Source organism: Harpia harpyja, chromosome 14 (assembly GCF_026419915.1).
Source record: "Harpia harpyja isolate bHarHar1 chromosome 14, bHarHar1 primary haplotype, whole genome shotgun sequence".
In the NCBI taxonomy this organism is placed as follows: Eukaryota; Metazoa; Chordata; class Aves; order Accipitriformes; family Accipitridae; genus Harpia; species Harpia harpyja.
The window spans coordinates 19764079-19784562 of record NC_068953.1 but is presented as its reverse complement, the minus strand read 5'-3'; the positions used below and the strand labels follow the sequence as shown (position 1 = coordinate 19784562).

General features: G+C 41.7%; 1 protein-coding gene across 6 annotated transcripts in view; it reads left to right on the top strand.

The window, feature by feature from the left end:
- Nucleotides 1-8468, top strand: part of LRRC28 (leucine rich repeat containing 28) — a 58065-nt gene extending 49597 nt beyond the window's left edge. For 5 of the 6 annotated variants that reach the window (XM_052806910.1, XM_052806908.1, XM_052806911.1 and 2 more), the window contains one exon: nucleotides 1726-8468. In XM_052806910.1, coding sequence (XP_052662870.1) covers nucleotides 1726-1798 — 73 coding nt within the window. In that variant the 3' untranslated portion in view covers nucleotides 1799-8468. The remainder of the gene's footprint in view (nucleotides 1-1725) is intronic. The other variant, XR_008238110.1, reaches the window with a different exon arrangement.
- Nucleotides 8469-20484: the final 12016 nt, after the last annotated feature.

The following is a 20484-nucleotide window of genomic DNA, read 5'->3' as shown; positions in this document are numbered from 1 at the left end:
TCACAGGTTTTTTTGCTGTGAGTTTGTGGCATAAAAGGTATCTGATTTGTAAGCAATTCAGCTTTATGAAATGAAAACAACTTAGGTATGCCAAATCTGGACAGCAGCCAGAAGGCTGTATAAATACTATTTTGGAAAAGTCATCTTTCTTAGAAAGATCTGAATGTAGAGATTGTATACTTCAACTTGCTATTCTGTTACACTTCAGTCGTATGTTGAAATTAAATGGATTTCATGTTGAGTAAAATAAATTGCTTCTACATTACAGTCATTATGTTCAGAGTGGCATAAGATGTTATAATCATGCTATAAAGTATTTCTTCCAAGCATTGAGCTCCATTAGAATGGTATAATTTTCTTAGAAAGTGATGGAAAACTACTTGCTGGTCACTAAATCCTTATATTATCTGTAATAATCCAACAATGGGAAAGTTTGGACTGGAGAAGAGAGCTCTACTTTCTAATTAATTGCTAAGCGTTGTTCATTGTAGAACTTACATGAGATGATAGACATATAAGTAGACACCTTTATGAATTTTTAAAGTTACAACTCAACAAAAACATACTTTAAGGCTATTTTGGAAGAACAGTATATTAACGTTCTAAAATATATTCATTGAAAATATTTATTTCTGCATGGTTTTCACTTGTTTAAGAAAATGGTTATCATTCCTTCCCTTAGACAAGAATGTACTGTGTTCTGCAAAATGCCGTAATGAATACAGTCTTAAGTAGCTGACATTTGATGCAAATCCACAGAAAATGAGATCTAAACAGGGCAGCCTGTCATCCGTATCTCTGTAGTTTGTGCACTTGACATGGTAAGATTATGTGGAATTGTAGAGGTGTGATAGCTGGTTTAGAAAGATGTGAAGGGCAGGGTTTCTGTTCTGAAGACCTTACAGTGACCATGAAAACACACAGGGTAGGGATCCTGAATGTTTGAACAGCACTGATTAACACATGCCACATCCATGCCAGTAACTTCTGTCCGCATTTCTGTATCACATTCTGTATCCTCTTATAGGAGAGCATAGTTAGGTGTTGAACTGGATTTCTGTATCTGAAAAAGCACAGATGACATGAGCACTGGGTAAAGTGTGATTTCTGGGTTAGTAAAAAACAGATCTTAACATTTTTAAAGCAGATATCTAGGTTCCTGCCAGGATGGGGGCAAGAGGAGGGTCACAGTGAGCACAGTGAGGCTAGTATCACGCTTTCATGTTGCCACCCCTGCTGTAGTACCTGGCACAATGCAACAGCACTGCCTGTCGATCATCCTTTCTGAAGGTCTGGGCCCAGTTTGTTCACTTGGCTGAACCGAAGGAGGACACTGGATTTCAGTTATTTCATGCCTACAAGCACCAATTTAAGAAACACATGAGCAAAGCTGAAGCAAAGAATTACCCAGCTATTTTCCTTTTAGCTGTTAAACCTACTGGCTGTAATACTCAGCCACACCCTCCACAGAAAGAAAAACCACATGCTGCTGCTTTAAGCTGAATACGTAAGAAACCAGGAAGGTTTTTGAGAACCCCTGCAGTGTTTCCCTGCCTTTGTATCAGGCACTCATATAGAGCAAATGAACCTTCTTTTTCTCCAAGTGTCAAGATTGGCTAATCCTATATTTTACAAACCAGCATGTTGTCTGCTGTGGGATGGGGCCAGGAGCTTTAATCTTAACTGACAACTGTTCTCTCCCCCCCCCCCCTTTTTTTTTCCTAGGAGGACAACTGTTAGTTTTGTGGCATACTGCTGCTCCACCCAGTGTCTGCAGACTTTTGACCTACTGAGTTGATAAACATTTAAAACTACTCAGGAGTGCTGCCAGTTTAAAGCTGCATTAGACGTCGTATCCCATTGGTACTGGAATACTCTGTGTGTGCGCGTGTGCCAAAGCAGCAGAAGTGCCCAGTTGGAAACACTAAGAGGCACTTAAATCCTGCCCTATCAGATTTGGATGAACTGCAGAAACTTTTCAGAAGTGTAAATACCAAGCTTTTAAAAGTATTAACTTCTCTCTCCTCCAAGATAGCATACAAACCAAACAAATTCACAAGCTCTAAGTTGAGGATTTCCAGTATTTTTCAAATGTGGCTGTCTTCAGGTTAACCCGTTGCATCGTTTGAGGCAGTTTTCATTCCCCTAACAGGGGGAAAAAAAAAAATTTCAGTTGTGACAAATGAGTTTTCACTTACACCTCTCCCTCCCCCCATCCTCTTTACCCCTACAGCTGGATTAAGGTGTATAAATCTAAGCCTGCAGAAACCATTGATGGATCCCAGTGACTTTCCCACAGAATTTAGCTTTATTTTCTTCCTCTCATCTCAATATTTCCCCCCCAGTTGTATACCAAGTCTTTGACAGTTAACTGTGGTATTTAAATCCACGTATTAAAAGCAGATCTTCCTTTCTGGTATCATTAGAAGCCACACTGATTTAATTGGAGTAACTAGGATATGTCTGGAGACTAAAGATCCTGTTTCAGTAAAGAAGGCTGGTACTGATGCCTACACGAAGTGGTCTTGCTCCAGCATGTTTGCAGGTGTGTTCTCTGTATTTTCATCTTTCGAGTTTTTTATTTTTAAAAACACTTCCCCTTTTGCTTCTTTGAGTTCTTCAGGAAGAAGACAACTTTAACTATCAATTTCACTTGAAAAAAACTAGTAATATGATAGTAAATATTTATCTATATTTATTATATTTTTACAGTTGCAGACTGTAGATCTGCAAAGAGTTGGTCTTCATCTTTTTCTAGATTCAGCATTTGGCTGATTTGTGAAAGTGTGTCAGTGGAGTGTGTGCCTCGAAGAAGGCTGGAAATCCAGGGGGAGGTATGTGTATCTCCATGCATAGGTATATATGCATACATACATATCTTCACAGAAGGGCTGTAACATTTGTTTTCGTATATTAATGGTATATTTAGCGCAAATTTCCACTCACTATCATATTTGTGGGGATCATTTTTTGTTAGATCTTGTTCATTTTAAATAAAGGACAAAGGATGGAAAAAAGACCCAAAATGCCTGCATGACTTAAAATTTTAATTTTACACTGAAACAGTTTATACAAAATTAGCCCCTCTTGACTTGTTTTGGAATATATATTTTTTTTATAATATAATGTGTTCTTTTTTTTTTTTACTTTATATTTCTTAGGTATAAACTACTTGTTGATTTAGCACAGTGTACTACTCTGTGCAGTAGGTAGTTACAAGCTGAAATAGATATGAATGAAGCAGTTTGTTATAAAAATGGCAAGATAAAGAGACTTATTTGGTAGTATATTAGCATATGTTGTGGTGAGGTGTGCATACTTCGAAGGGAGGAGGCAGTAAAACGTTTTCCTTTTGCCAAAGAAGCATTTGTTCCTGCTGCAGGCTTCCTGGCATCTCTTCAATAAATAGAGTATCTTAAGAGCTTAAAAGAGTACCGAAAAGGCAGTTTTGAGGGTGGAATTTTTAGGTTGTGCTGTGCATGTTACTTGTAAAAGCGTTGCTGGTTTTATTGGGTTGGTTTTAGAGAGTTGAATTAACATTAAAACATGTAGAACTTAATCCTCCAGGAATGCAAGTATCATCTACTGTTTAAGAATTGTGAAACTTTCTAAAATAAATCCCATTTATTAAATGTGCTTTGCAGTAGGGGAAAGAGCCATGTCCAAGCAAACTTTGTACTATTGGATTTCTGACTCTCTCATTTCACTAATTTGTTTCAATGTTGGTATCCCCAACAGGCGTTCCCACCCAGTGGGGTTTACCACTGAAGCAGCAAAATTAATCTTCAGCTTGTTTCTTTTCTTTCAGTACTACATAGTTGAGATGTAAATTGCCCGTGTATTATACCTATTATACCTAATCCAAAATGTGCAAGTGTAGTACAGAATCCATTTTTTTAAATGGATAAGAGAACTATGGTAGTGTTACAAATATTAATTTTTCATACAATGCTCTGATCAGGAATTTTCATTATTAGTTTTACTGTGGCTTCCTCTGTCTTTGAAGGAGATGTTTTGTTGGAAGTTTATTTGTCCTCTTTTCATAGCAACTTACAGACTTTTAAAACACAGTTTATTTCTGAATTCAGTCTGTAAATATTATTTTGGAGTTAAATCTTTTGATCAGTTAAAAGGCGGTGTTTTTTTATTAGGAGTCAGTAAGAGTGGAGCTTGATTTTTTTTTAATTTTTTACTTTCTTCTTCCCATAATTAATTGGTTTTTATTGAGCTCATATCAGTCTCTTTATTATTGTCTAGAAGTGCAGTTTAGAAGAAATTCTAGTCTGTTCTATAAGCAGGATGAATTTTAACTAACATTTTAATAGATGATATTTCAAGAATGGAATGTTCAATGAATAAATGACTTAAACACGCAATTGAAGCTGAAATGTCATACCCTATTTTTATAAAACAAGGAAGACGAAAGCCAATATATAGACTGAAAATGCAGCTTAAATTCATGTTTCTCTGATGGTTTTTTGATACGAACAGTGTTTGCATTCATCTGTATCTTTGGGTGATATTGTTCTAGATTAAAATAACTCCATTCTCACTTGTCCAAATTTTTAAGCTGTTCTACTGTAAGAGTATTTCATAACCAGCTAACATGAGAGCCAGCTATGCAAGTTGCAGAGGGGAGAGGGAGCTTGTTGCTGATTGAACTGTGCATCACTTGTTTTTCAATATGAGGTGTCATAATACTTGGACTTCTCTTTAATGTGTTTATTTCTAGGTACTTTTTGATTACTTGCTCTTGTTTGTCAGGTTAGTTCACAATGAGATAAATTTTTCCTTGTACTGCAAAAAATCTGGTTCCAGCAGTTGGAAAAAATTACCATTTTTTAAGGGTTTTTTTGTCATAAAAGTAGATCTTAACTCTTTACTTAAGGTGGGAGCAGGAGAAGTTTCTGGGGTTTTTTTCCTAGGCATTATAAAGAGAAAAGTGCAGGAGAGAAATGAGAGAAAATAAGTCTTTAACCCATTGATATTGCTATAAAATTTTTCTGAGTAAAGATTAACTCCTAATGTGATTAGGGAGCACAGGCATAATTTTTGTTTATGTTGTGATAACAGGCACCATGTTAATAAAATTGGGACCCTACTGCTTATAGAGATAACTTTTTGTTCTGCCATAAAGGAAACAGAGGAATCTCTGGCTTCGTTTAAAAATACTATTTGAGTGGTTTTACTATGGACACTGTTACATGTGGAGCACTGTTCTTGGGAACCTTCCTGTTACTCCCCCCGAAGGATCAGAAATACAAATGTCCTTTCCCATGTGAAGAACAAGGTCTAATATCAAGAAGTGCATATTTTTCTGATTTGGCCTGATGCTTCTCTTGAGCTCTTACTGAAGTTCATTACAAACCTTCTATTTACTTCATTGCAGTGAGGTTAAGATCTTACGCGGAGCAGAGCAGAGCTGTTTGTTGCCAAGTTGGCTTCTAATTCTTATATATCGAATTCTGCTGAATCCCTTTTTCTGGCATGAAGGGAGGACGAGACTGTTCTAACACCTGTGTGGTAACAGCATGTCAGGTTTTACTGACATCACAGCCAGGTTGAAGACTGGAGAGTGACAAACCTTTCACTAGAGAGGATGACTTTTTTTTTTTTGAAGGCCACTGCGGCCCCATCAGAGTACCACTGATAACAGAAGAACTTTTGCCTTGATGTCAGTGGAGGACAGATCAAGTTTTAATTGATGAGAGAGAAGAATGTGTTTTACTGTCTTTGTACTTCTTGCGAAAACTGGGACAATGACACTGAAGTCCATGCCTGCTGCTAGGCAGCCTCTGTCTGCAGCTGAACTTAGTAATTCCAAGATGTAACTATCTTTGCCTCTTACCTCCCTCTTAATACTACTCACGTTGTTGCAAAATGTTATAGTTAACTTGTGATGGAAGAGGCTGAGTAAATTGAATCCAGAGTTTTTATTACTTTTTGTATTACAGACATATTTTGTAAGAGACCAAAGGTCTGGTGGAAAGAAATGGCAAGATTCATGTGACGTCTTCATTGCTTTTGCTTTTATGTGCCCTTCTTTGGATTACAACTTGAACTTGGATTGCAACTGAGTTTGTTCTATGTCTGTTGAAAGCATATGTGTATTGCTTTTTTGCTCTGTATTAACCAAATGTCACTTAGTGTGAAGGTGAGATTGCTAGATGTTTTATTTAAAGTTAGTGGTGCAATTTATTGTATGTGCTTGTTAATAAACTATATTTTTTGATAGAATTACAGTCCATTAAAGTTAACTAAATTTGTGCTCCTGGGCCTATTAAGCTATGTTAGGATGTAGCATTTAATTTACATTTCAGTTAATTTGCATAGTAATTAGCTAGTAAGTCTCTTGTCCCAAGGCTGAAGAGGTGGGGTGAAGACACTTCTTAAAACACTACCAAGCCCAAAGCACCACTTCAATTCACTTAATGCCTTTGTCTCAGACAATGTAGTTCACCAGGTCTTGCATAATAGGAACAAAACCCATATGGAAACATTACTTTACACCCTTCTATGGATTGATCAAAAGAAAAATAACTTTGAATAGGGCTGTATTAAGTGCTACCCTGATAGTCCATAGATGTGGCTGTGGTTCATGTATTATTTACTAAGCAGCATTCAGCAGCTTTTTTCCCCTCATCTAACAGATACCATAGGAACAAGGTTGCCAAAAAGAAGTGGAAATTAAGCATCTGTTTTTCAAGTTATTTCACTCCTTGCTGTGTAGCATTTTGCTTCAGTCAAAGCTGCTACCCTGTATCTGTTCTGATGAGTTCGAGTGAGATGCTGTCTGAATTATTGCACATGTATTGGGTGAATACTAGCATATCCATTCTTAAATGACACCTATGTTGGTCAAGGTGACTCTGAACATCAGTTATAATGGATGCCTTGAAGGGTTTAGATACCATTCAGACTTCCCTGATGCTTGTTTGCTAGTAAGTTTACAATGACTTGCCTTTTTAGTATTTTACAAATGACAACATAAATTTTCCTACCCTTGCAATGTAGGTAACCTCTGATTCAAGGCAGCAGGAGGAGGATGCAAGTCCCTAAAGTGAGATGGCGGGGTGGAGAACAACCCTTAACCTATAACTTTTACCAACTACTGCTGTGTCCCTTATGAATTAGAAAGAAACAAACGGGAGAGCTTAACATCCTTTTCCTTTGCAATTAAAAGTACTTGGCATAAATGCAAGCTAAGTGGAAACTTCAGTGGCTGAATAATGCTATTGTATGCAGGAAATGAGAGGAGCTGAGATCTCACTTAGAAAGGCAGTACATGTTCTGTGACTTTGAAGCCAAGATTTAGGGCTGTTATGTGTGATGACATTTTGGGAACTTGAGAGCCAAATTGAACCACTGCATCTGCATCCCCCAACTTTAGTGATCACTTAATAATTACAGTAGAGCCCTCTCTATTCTGTACTCAAGAATCCTACTGGTATTCCCTGTAGCTGGCTCAGGAGCCTGGGAGCAGCCATTTATAACTATGAGGTTTGTGTCTGCTACGTCAGCAAGAAAGAGCAAGAGTTGACCGAATGCTTTCTTTATCTTTTGACATTTTAAATAATGAAATCCTCATAGCATGCTTTTTCAGCACCCACTATGCCCTTGAGACATCTCCCGCTCCCAGGCAAAAGACCTTGACACATCTGTGAGAGATCTTGAGTCTCAAGCATGAAAGCAGTTCTGTTGTTGGAGGTGCTGAAGTGATTTGACTTTCTGATGATGCCTTCCAAGTGGCAATCAAGGGCTAATTTCTCAAGTACCCTGATGCTCTTTTGTATGTTCATGAGGAATGTAAATATTGACTGGCTCTTTCTGTCAAAGAAAGCTGTCAGTCACGGATGCCTGTTCTGTTGCTAAATATGACTACAGCCACAGTATGAGGACCAGTGCCTTGAAGGTGCTCTCCTGTCATTTTCTGTGAACCTCAGGAAGTTATGAGATTAAAACTTTTTTCTTCAGATCAATTGAGAAAGCTTTCTTGTAATGAAAAATGCAATACTGAGTTTGTTTATTGATTGGTACTATGAATGTTCTCTAAGTGCACTATTATAACAGCAAATCAAGCTATTCTAGTAAGAAAGCAAAGAATGCATTGTTAAATTCCATTTTGGAGCAGGTAAGGTCCACTGGAAAGCTAGTGTTTTGTTTAAGAATGAGAAACAGTTAGGGTACATAATTCATGATGAAATGGAGATATGGTCTGAAGATGCTGATGACATTGCCTAGATCTTACAAAAAAATATGTTTAAAAAGATAACAAGTGTTCCTTCTAGGGACAAGTACTAACTAATGGTGGTATAAAATGTGCCCCATTCTGCTTTTGTTGATCTACGTTCTGGCTCCTGTAATTCTGTACCTCTAGCTATTATATCAATCTTACTAGGTTTCCTTTATGCTTCAGAGTTTTAACCATTGATTTTTATTGTTAAACCAATTAAAAAAATGAAGCTGAATATTCTTGGGTCAGTTTGTGATAACCATGATTGCTTCGCTGGCACTGAAGTTTTCAAAACAGTCTGAGCGTGGACTTGAATTTGGCTGCCTTTGATTTTGCCTTGTCTCTGTTGGCTGTCTGATTTCATTTTGCAAAAAGCCAAATCAATGTAGATGATACAGGAAGAGAGGAATTACCAAGAAAAACAGCTTTAACTTTCTTCAGAAAGCCTAGCTTGGAATAGGGCTGGCAGAGTCTCCTATATGAATTCTAGGTAAGTGCTCCTTTTAAAGTAGGATGAAAAACAGTGAGTTGTCCAGGCAGTAGAGAATCCCATGTCTAAAAGTACCAGGATTAATTATTCTGTATATTCACACCTTACTGTTCTGTATCTTTGTTTCTATAAAAACTGAGTAACTGCCACGATAGTGAGTTAGTTTATATCCTTACATCTTTGTAGAATTAAGATTGATTTTATACTTCCCCTGATACACTCATTACTCTCTCACAGTGCAATACCTCTTTTCTTTCTTTTCCTGTATACTTGCAAGTAACAGCCCTTCTTTCCTCTCTCAGTCCTCACTCGTGACTAGAAAATGATGCTCTGTTCTCTAGTCAGTAGACAAACTCTTGCTGTGGTCCCATTTTCACTAATATTAAAGCAGTGTGTTACCTGCACAGTGGCACAGGTTTGTTCTTCATCAGGCAAAAGCACCTAATCACATATCTGTAAAATTATCTAGATCATGAATATGCATTCTGTTCTGGCTGCAGATGAATAGAGGATATCTAACTTAAATTAATGGATTCATTTATATTAAATCAGTACTTCATATCAGATTTTTAGATCTAGCAGTATCTAATCCCCACTCTTAAGCCTCCATTATGAAACATGGGGGCTCAAATTTCTCCAGTAGCTCAATCTAAACTGTAGCCAAACTTATGTCTGATTCCTGTAAGGGTACTTGAGAGAAGGTTTGAATTGAAAACCTCTATTTAATTATCTCCTTTTTCCCTTCTCCCTCAAGGAAGCTCAAATGGTGCAGGAACTGATACCTACTAGCTAGAAATCTATTTCCAGGTCAGTGCCGAGCCAGTTCCCTTCCCTGCCGTGTTGGGTGGCACGCTGTCTGACATCCCTGCCCCACTCGCTGTTCTCTGGCCCCAAGCTGCAAAGATGAAAAATTGATTCTGGGCCATCTCATTGAAATATTATCATGAAGTGTTCACAGACATGCTGGGACTAGTCTTTTACTTACAGGAACATTTATCCAGGGGGAATCTAGTATGTTATGTGGCAAGAAGCTGCAAGAGGGAGAATGAATTTACTGTTTTCATTTACACTCGGTAGCCTGAGACCTTACTGTGGCTTTAGCTGTTCTTGATTAATTTCATATGTGGATGCCCCTATTCTAGAATAAAAGTGCCTTGTTACAAAAGAATTTAATTCCTTTAATTTCATTTGGGAATAAGTACATCCACACACCTGGTATTTAAATCTGAGATAACTATTTTTTATGAATTTACACCCTACTCTGTTCTGGATCAGATCTCATGTGTAGCTAAATCCTCATATTCATTTAACAAGACCTGATTTATTGTTTAAAATTCTTTCTTTTGGGAAATACCTGCTTGGAAAATAAGAATTCCGCTTGCAAGAATAAGATCTGGGGGGGGGGGGGGGGGGAACGGGGATGGGACAGCCTATAAAAATTCTGAAAACAATTGGTTTGGAAGCACCACATTAGAAAATATTGTTACGGGTCAGATCTTATTCTACTGTTTTATTCTGAAACAACTGTCTTTTGACACTTCAAAAAAATTTATTGTGATACAATATCTCAAATTGAGAAATACAGCTTTGAAACATGGCTTGGAATATTTAAGTTTTCTGACATGAAAATGCCTTTTATGTCTCCACCAACGCATTTTCTGATGAAAACACAACTGGCAGGAAAGGTTTGGACTGACTTTTCTCTGCCCAGTTGTCAAGGTAAGAAGCTGTGCTCAGAAGTCACTCTCTTAGGCAGCCCTCCTTGCTGGGGATGTGGTTTGAATTCCCTAGACGCAACCCAAGGCTGCCACGGGCTCTGTTGAGGAGCGTGGTGGTGAGGGTATGCGTTCCTCCTTGGTGTCTCTTTCCCAGTGTGACTTGCTGCTCTGGTTCAAGCTTACTGCTTTTTAGCTGCATGGATCCGGTTCAGGTGCCAGAGATGGATTTATACTTCCATGGTGCAGCATGTGCATCGTGAATGCGTAAGCACAGGGGAGAGCTTTCCTGAAGATGTATTACTAAGCTCTTTAAGATTTAATACTCTCTTGAAGTTCAAACCAGTGTAAGGGAAGGCTTAAGCAGCTTAATGGGTTAAAATGATCTGTGACTGTGTCCTTCAGACAGTTTAAAGACCCTGCAGCAACCCAAGCGGGCCACCTGTTCCTCTCCTAGACAAACAGGTTACCCTCCTGACCTTTATTCTGCCACCCTTCAGTTTTGCCTGGCCTGGCTCCATGTGTGGAGTGATTGTTCTGAAGTTTGTCATTGTTCAAAATGCCACTCGCCAGAGTTTAATGTGCACAGCTGCAACCTGAGCTGTCGCCGTGTGTTAATAAGACTAAAACCGTTGGACCGACACCAAAAGATCTGCTTGCACTTGGCATGTCATAAATTAACATCATTCTTACCTGCCAGGGATGATTCACTGCTGGCTCAAAGCATATTTAAACTTTAGGGGATGCCAACAAACTGGGCGGTGGTTTGACCTGCCACGTGGCCGGAGACTGCTGCTTTTCTCTCTGCCTCCGCCTTCCCTCTGTTGCAGCGTGTTGGGAAACAGAAGCTCTTTATGGTGTTATGAGAGCTTGTGTTTGTGTGCTGCCCTGGCCCTCCTGCCCCTGTCTGCCAAAGGCCTGGCCTGTTTGTGGGAAGATCCTTACTGGCTTTCGAATTCCTAACTGGATTGTTACTGCCAGTTTTGGGAGTGGTCCTGGGGGTTAATGCTTGACTAGACTGTAGCCTGTCATTGCAGCAGCTTCAGAAGGCTTTCTTCCCGCAAATCCTGCCTACCCTAGGCAGGCTGCGTTGTGATGTCCTCTTAGCATCCCAGAAACTGCATATAAATGCCATGTTAGCAGAGTACACTTGGCCAGCTAACAGCTCGCAGCAGGTGGGTTAAGCCGGTGCCCATGCTAGGCAGCGTAGGAGGCGGAAAGGGATGCCCCACGTGGAAATGATGGAGATCGTATTGCAGGGTTATATGCCAGAGGTTGAATGTGCTCCTCAGAGCCCAGACTCTTGGGCTCCAGTGTCACCAGCAGTGCGGTGCGGGGTGGAGTGGGGACGGTCCCCCCGGGCTGTTGCAGGGCAGAGAGAAATAGGAGATAAGAAGGGATGGGAGACAGTTAAAGATGGTTTTGCTCTTCCTCACTGCAGTTCACAGTTGGGGGGAGAAGGCAGGTATCTCTGGTGGACTGGGAAGGTATTCATCTATCTCCTAATAGAGACCAGGCCTTTTTATAATGACTCAAGACTTGTCTCCTCACACATTTCCCTCAGGGCTGATGTGTTCCTCATAAAATAGTGTGAAGGCATAATGTGCTCCTTCAGTTAAAACTGCTCCCTTGCTTTCCATGGTGTCTGCATTGCCTATTTACCTTGGCTCATCCAAATCATTTGTTAAATACCAAGTTTGCATAAGCAGTCCTGTGTGGACTGCTTTGGACCCTTGAAGTCTCGCTATAGACATCAGGAGGGATAGAAACAGGCCCTGTATCTGTCTGAGATTGTGCTTGAATCTGGAAATCCAAAGTGTTGTACGGAACAGGGTGTAACCATGATTTGGTTAGGGGTAATTATGGTAGGCAATGCCAACAGCAGGCTGCAGTCATTCTCATGTTCCCTACCACAACTGCACACAGGCTGGCAATTTAACCCTGATGTAACTATTTCATTGTAGTCATCACTGTATCCGCTACCTTTTGTTTTCTTTTCCAGCAGGGAAAAAAACAAAATTATAAATGGTCCACTCTGTATATATAGGTAAGAAATGAGGAATCCTGGAAAGGGATCATCCTATTCAGCAGGACAGACAGGAGACCTGACCCTGCAGCCCCAGCTTACCTAATGACACAGTTCGGACTGCAGCGTGCTCACCTCCTGCATCAGCACCGCTGAAGCACATTCGGAGCAGGAGCAGAGGTTAGACGGTGTCTAGGACAAGGACTGCAGCTCTCCTCTGCTCAGCTTACAGACACATGGCGATTGCTGCCTGAGCTGCATAAAGGCTTATGCTGTCTATATTTTATTTTGTGGGTAGTGCGGGTTGTTGGGTTTTATTATTTTCTCTTTATGCAAGGCTAACATGGAGTGTAGAGCTGGTTGCTGGGCAGTGGGGATTGCAGTTGGTAATAAAGGTTTGTTTTCTCACTTTCTCTATTTTTGTCTCTGGGCAGGATGAGGCACATCAGGGGAAAATCTGACTTGAAACAGAAGCTCAATTTTAAGTTGGAGTTAGATGGTCCTGCGGAGAGAGAGGCTTGCTTACACCACAGCTGTCCGTCATCTCAGGACACACTGCTGTGACTACTCATGCAATGGCAACCCCTGGGGTTTGGTGCCACTTCTCTCCTGGACAATAGGTCTACAGTAGGGTACAGTATTACACCAAACCCTGATCCCCTCATTAGTGTGCAAAGTGGTGTTTTGATGCCGGGGGCAGGACATCTGCTTGGTTGTCCCCCAACTCCTACAGGTCTTGTGAACATACTGAAAAGGTGACATGTATCCTCCTGTAATGAGGGAGTGGTCTTTATCAGGCACTGGAGTCAGGACTCCTGAGTCTTACACCTTTTCCTCCTGTTTTGGGCACCTACAGAAATTCTATGTATCCTTTCAGCACAGAGGTGCCTCTCTGTGTGTGAGACCCCACTGGTGGTCTCTTATTTGCACAAGGATTTTTTGCTTGCAAGGAGAATTTTGCAATCACCAAGTGAAAACTGCTCTTTGGAAGAATGCTGGTTTTGGTACAAACCTCTGAATCTCTCCAGGTGACTGTTTTCAACAAGGTCACCAGATATCCTCACATCTGCTCAGATGAGGAGATGAGTGAATCCAGCTGAGCTGCATTTTGTGTGTGCCCTCTGTAAAATGAACTGCAGAGCAGATAAATTCTTTACCCCTCGCCCCTGCCAGCTCTGCAAATTGCAGCTTCTTTCAAAGCTCAAGTGAAAAGTGCCGGACTGCCACAGCATCATTGCAAGTGTCAGCTGAGAGACAGGCTGTAACAAGCCTACACGTGTACCCGAGTTGCTGCCCAGTCTGGGAGGGGGGATGCCAGCCATGCTGCTCCATGGACAGCACTGAGATGCTTTTTTCTTGTACCTTCAGTCTGAGGCAAGGGAGAATCGGTGCTCAGCACTGCTAGAGGTGGGAGGAAGGGCTTGCCCCCTCTGAATTGCTGGTCAGTAGATGGTGCACCAAGAGTCCGTAGCCGATATTACTGGATTTTGGCTTTTGCTGGTGCAAAGATCAGAATCTGGCCTAGGGTGAGGGTGTTTGTGCTTTGGCAGTGGCTGTGAAAGGAGAAACTCCAGAGGGTTGGGCGGCAACACGCTAGTTCTGTTCTCTTCCGTAGATGGTCTTCCGGAGACATGCTGGGTGAGTGGAAAATGTAATGAAATTCCCAGAGCCTCCTGGTGCACTACCAAGGCATTCCTGCCAGCTTTCCAGCCTGAGATGTTGGTGCAGCTGTAGGGGCCAGCTACAGATAGAGCTGATTGCAGATTAACCCCCACCATGGCAGGAGGATTACTGAGAGAGATGTTTTCTTCACCTATGAAATAGCACACACTATAGCCACAGTTGCCTTTGGGGTAAAATTAGCTGAATAAAGGGCTCACAGTAGATCAAGCCCTTTTCAAACTGCCTTTCTTTTTTGAAAGCTCATTTGTTTATTCTGGTTCACAAACTGAGCAGTACAAACAGCAGTAAAAATGTGATGCATCCCAAATTCTAGCTGTGAGGATGGGTTTCATGACCACTGCAGTCTGCACAAGGTCTTTAGATCCAAACCATCTGTGGGGCTTAGAGTATGCAAACTATTCATGTTGTCTTAAAGATTTACCAGGGAGCAGGGCCTTAATGTGCCAGAATCTGTAAGAAAACAGAGACCTGCACCACTGACAGTCCTGAGGGTCTTGTTTTAAGCTTCTGTTGAATAGATTGATCATTGTCCTGCAGCATTTAGTGGTGGAGAAAAAAGCAGGAAGGGGGTTTAACAAGTGTCTCATATGGTTTGTGTTGTCTCTGCTATGCTGAACCTTTCTTTCTGCTCACACAGCAGGGTTTTTCTTTGCCTCCGTTTCCTTTGTGCAGATGGTAGCAATAGGTTTCCTTTCCCCCCCAGCCGTAAAATTAACAGTCTTGGCGAGCTTTCATTTGCTGGCTAGTTTTGGGTGGTGCTGGAAGATTGCTCCACTCAGTACATTTCCAAGACTGGCTTTTTAGCCCAAGTTCTATAAACACAAACTTTTTTTTGTTGTTTATTTATTTGTTTGAGAGAAGGGGCCTTGGGAAAGCAGATACAAAATTTGCTCTGACTGTATTTTGTCCGCTGAAGGAGTTGGCTTTCAGTTGCATTAGAATAACGGATCGGCTTCTTGCACAAATCTCCCACAAGCAATGGGCTGAACTGGGAAAAGCTGGTGGGCAGAGGTACTGGAAACAATCTTCTGCTGTGTTAAAGCATCCACAGGAGGGACTAATGAAAACTCTGGCCTCATATCTCTAAACTCCACAGCAAAGCTTTCCAATCCATCCAGTTGCACAGATCAGCTTCAGAATATGATATCCTAAGCTTGTGAATTTGCAACATGATTTTCTCTTCTCTCCCCCAGTCACAATAATCCAATACGATCTCAAAGAGCAATTGTAGAATGGCAACCCCTCGCCATTTTCCAGCAGCGGTAGTAGCAATATTTAGTTTACAGAGAAATTAGTGGTCTGAACTGCTCCATTGATATAGATGTTGATGCAAGTGGATTCTAACCAGAAACAGGTGAAGAATTACCAATTTTGTTTTATAAATGAAGAGAGGGGCACTAGGTTTCCTAAACCTTTACAGAAAGCCTGTGGGATGTACATAAACTGAGCCAAGTGCTCCTGAGTCCAGGCCTTTGTGCCTTTACTATTCTATGTTTTCATATATATGTATTTATATTAAAATACATACAATATTTTATATGTATATAGTGTGTGTATATTTGTACAGTTTATATGCTAAGGGAACTTACTTAAAATTTGAAGTTCTTTCATTGCCTGCCTGCATGCCTTTCTAACTCAAAAAGCTCTGCTCTTGGCATCTTTCTGTAGTCCAGCAACACGTGTGGGCACATCTAGACTGGCAGGTTTGTGCATACTTGGTACATCTTCACCTTCTGGGGTTTACTTTGTGGCAGAGACCTGTAGCATGCTAAAGACTGTAGGACCCAGGCCTTTGGCTATCTCCCCTATCTTTTGAGGATGTAGTTTGAATTATTTGCTCATCAGGTGTTTCATTTAAACTTGGTTCTACTTGGAAAAGAACCTGTATATCCAACGTACTGCCATGCCAGGAACAACAAAAGATACAGAGCCACTGCTCAGTCTTGCATTTGTTTCTCGCGTGTTCCAGGACTGCTCTCCTCAACCTCCTCGCTGGTTGTTTTCATCTGTTGCTAGAGCCGTATGTCTCTGAAGGAAGGACCAGCTCTGCCATTTGAACAATCCTCCTCCATCTGCTGCTACTGCTCCTATTATTGTAGCTGTGTGTGAAGCAGTAACTCAGTGACGCCAGGCTTGCAGACACTTCATCAGTCTGTCTGTCATTGCTTCTGTGTTTCCGATAAGTTGTGCTAGGTGAGGTCATCACAAACTTGTGTTTTAGTGCTGGGCTTCAATGGTTTAAGTTTGTTAGGAATAAGACCACTGCCATTGGCAATTAGGCTAGCAAGGGTAAAAATTCACTGGGCATTCAGACCCACTATTCTTGGTGAAACAGCAAACTGCTGTTGCTGTGAGTTAGCTCCCAAATGTGGTCTTTACAAGCCTGCCCTCGCCATGAGGGATAAGGCCATGGACAAATACTAGTCAGATCTATTCCATAGTTTCAGTTTTCTGTAGGCTAAACCTATGCTCTAGGTTTAATTCCCACCTCCAGCTAGACTTTTATTTTGGTAGAAATGGTGGTCTTCACAGCTGGCCTCAAATTTCGTGGGGGTTATGCAAAAAGGAGTCAGAGACACTTCTGAAGTTTTCTGTCCTTATCAATGTGCAATACTAAGGGTAACACCAGGCCTCTCAGAGAGGCCAGAAGGTCTCCTTTGTGGGGGGGGTTATTGAGATGGATGTGGACTGCACAGTCTGGAACAGAAGTTGTTTGTTTTAATTTACAAAATAAAAATAAAACCATGTTTATTTGCATCAGTTGAGGGGTCTTTTTCTCACAGCTGCTTGAAAAGTGAGCTCTAGCTGCCAAGTAAAATAAGGTTTAATGTTACAACGTGCACTGGGAAGGGCAGAGGTGGTAATTACTCTGCAAGCAGCAAGACACTAGTAGGTACAATATATGGCAATCCATGTGAAGCGCAGAACTCAGCTGTAGCTTGTGGCAGATACAGGACTGAGGTGCAGGAAGGTGTTGGAAAATGGCAGCCACCTACAGCGAGTAACCCGCATGACTGTCAGTGAGGAAGCCGTGTCCTCAGCGAGGCTCGTAGGAGCAGTTCTGTCCTGCCACACACCAGCTGCCAACCCGTGTCTGGCATTCCTGTTATGGAAAGCTAGTCAGGAGGTGGCTAGAATCCCCGGGTTCCTTTTAGTCCTCTCTTGTCAAGCTTTATGTCCTGGCAAACAGTGGAAAACATGCTTGTTATGTTGCGTGGTGGTTTGCTCCTAAAAATTGATGAGGAGAAAGCTCATCTTCCCAGGTCTGCTTTCTCCTTTTGCTGTGTTGGACATGTACAGCCTCTGTGAGGTCTGCGTGGGCTCGGTGTTGGGGACCGCTCTTTGTCAGCGAGATACCCACAAGCCTGCATGGAGGACGCTTGTCAGATGGGGATCTGTTTTTTTTTCATCTCTGATGAGTTTGTGAGGCAGTGATGGCTGATGTGGTCTCAGCTGTGTTTCATCTGACTCATCTGGTACAGTGGAATAAATGACCGGGATCTAAATGTTGTTTTACTGTGGCTGAATCTGCAAGCCCAAATATCAGTACAGACAGTGTGGCGCTAGATACCGTATTTATTTACAGACAGAGACTTCCGCTGCCTTTAGAGGATAAATGCAAGATAAAGAGAGTAGGCAAGGCGGAGGAGGCTCGGAGAGGCTGGACTGTTTGACAGCTACATGCGGGGCACAGAAGTTCCAATCGGATCTTTTGACACCTACCAGAAAGACTGCCTTTCCTCTTGTTAATATCAAGGAAACATGGAGGAGTCTGACTGATAGATAGCTCAGATAACGCGGAGACAGTGTCCTCTCAAACTGCCGCAGGGTCTCAGGCGGGTTGTATTGACTGGACTGAATGACAAAACTGTGCGCTGCTCTGCAGACAACCTATTACCTGCACCTTGTAGCACGACAAGGCGTACGCCTGTTCTGTGTTGGTGCAGCCAGAAGCTTTCTGTTGCTGGCCCTCCTCAGCTCTGGATTGCTTTGTGACCAGAATTTAACAAGGCAGTTTACAATGGCTTTGACACCATTTGGGTAGATGAAGCTGGCTCAGAAAGCATCCACCCACTTGCTAAACAATGCCTCAGGCTCTGAATGCATTAAACTGTTGCTCTGCTCTGCTGCCTACATGCAGCTTTCCAGGTGGAGTTAGTTTTTGATGTTATCCATCCTCCTTGATGGCTTGCGAGCTGGCTAACTCTGACTCCACCTCCCATCTCTCCTGTCTATAATTTGTATTATAATTTTTGGGAGCCTGCTTGTTGCAAAGTCTTGTGCAGACAAAGAACGGTCTCCATTTCAGAAAACATCTCTGCCCTTTCAGTTGGTCAAATAAGTGAAAAACCAGGAGCAAGGCTTTAATAAAAAAACAAAGGGCACTGTACATATTTGTTGGAAAACTCTGAGTCCAGTTAAGCACTCATCTCACAGGGATGCTAAGATGGCCAGGGTTATTGCAAATTCCGTCCCTGTTTTGTTTAAGAATTGGTGATTCAGTGCTGGATTTGACTTATTGGAATTGCAGAGACATGAAACTTTCAAGAAACCTTGGGTTAAGTTCAGTTTGATGCGACAGAGATTCCAGTTCTGAGTCAAGCTTTTAAAAAAAACCCAACAATCATCCCACCAACAACTACTTTCTTTTTTTAACCAGAAGCATGTAATCTTCCCTGGAACTTTTCTTAAGCACCAGAAGGGTGAAGAGGTGGATATTGTGAGCTAGCACAATTGGTGGCAAGGATTATGCTTTTTTAGACTTTATTAATGCAGATCAACATGTATATATGTTGAAACTTACAGTGAGTAAAGAACAAGCAGCTGTCTGCCATACTGCCAGAGTTGGCTGGGAAATGGCCCAAACACAGAAAAGGGGTTTTTTTTCTTAAAAAAAAAAAAGAGAGAGAGAGAGAGAAAAGTAGCTGTCTTCAAGTATGTTTGAAATAATGAAAAGAACTGATGTGCAAAGCGATTAAGAGATCTTTGAGGATCAAAAGCCTTGATTCAGTTTTGCCAATGGAACAAAACTTTTCATCTGTTCTTATGTGGACCTTAAAGTAGGGCAGAAGGGTGTAGTTTTTAAATTATTTCATTTCAAAATTTACTTTGGGCAGGGGGAAAGGGTTCTTTCTGTTTGTTCTTGCTCTTGTTATTCAGTGTCCTTAACACAAAAGGCCAGCCTGGCTCTGAAATGAAGAGCAGGGTCGTTCTATGAACTGGTGGTTCATTAGTCTCCCTTTGATTTGTCAGAACAGTAAGGGACCCTTTTATTTTTTTTCCCTTTCTAGTAATGTCTGTGTTCTTAAATCAAGACATCTTCCCTCATCGTGCTGCAGTGACTGAATCTTTTTCAGAGATTTCCTAAGTGGGTTGTACCAATAACACTAATCTTGTGCAGACAGAGCGCACAGTCAAAAGTTAGATGCATAAGGAAGCCAAACCCAAAGGTTTTCAGTGCTCCCCGCAGTAAATCCTACTTCCCAGCTTTGGGTTTATTTGGAGCTGGATGCCCCCCACCAGGTTAACTCTGTGTCTGTTTTCCCTGGTAGCTTCTTGCCAGAGGGACCATAGAGCAAGTGTGGCCTTGAGAAGGTGCGATAAGGGAGGCTCAGAAGTGCAGCTTACTGGATTCCAACACAGCGAGCTCATGAGCAATGTGCCCTTTCTTGGGGAGGGGGTGATGGAATTAGCAACAAGAGAAGGTGAAGGGATCTGGGGCTGTGAGAGCAAAGACAAGAGATTGGGAAGGAGAGGACAAAACTGAGGAATGTGCTTGTCTTTGGGTTTCTGCAGGGGACAGTGGGAGAGCTCCCTCTTCCTGTTTCAGCCTGCTCTAACCATTGCGGGAAAAGCCTTTCCTTGCAGGCTGGAGTGTCTCAGCAGTCCCAGCATCGATGAGGCAGTGTATTTTTTTCAGCATGGATTCGCATACTGGAGGATCCATAGGACAGCATGGATTTGCTCGATAGGTTCACCAGACCAGCTCTGCTGCATTGTACACCGCCACTAAAGGGTTAGTTTTCAGAGCATTCACGGCTGAGTTGCAGGTTTGTTGGGTTTAATGACAGAAATTGCCTCGATGGTGGAAGTTGTGTGTTGGTCCTGTCTTGTTGCAAAAGAATTGATGACAGCACAGAGGTTTTGTGTTTCTGTAGCCATTGCAGATACTTTATTGAGTAGGCATCTGGTGCCACCGCAGCACAGGTGCTTCCCATGACCTGGAGCTAATGCACTGCTGGTGTGTGGTTTCCTGATCTGTCCTAACTCAGGTCAGGTGGTAGGCGTGCTCTAACCTAGTCAGTAGGGCATCTGTGATACACTGATTTAAAGCCTG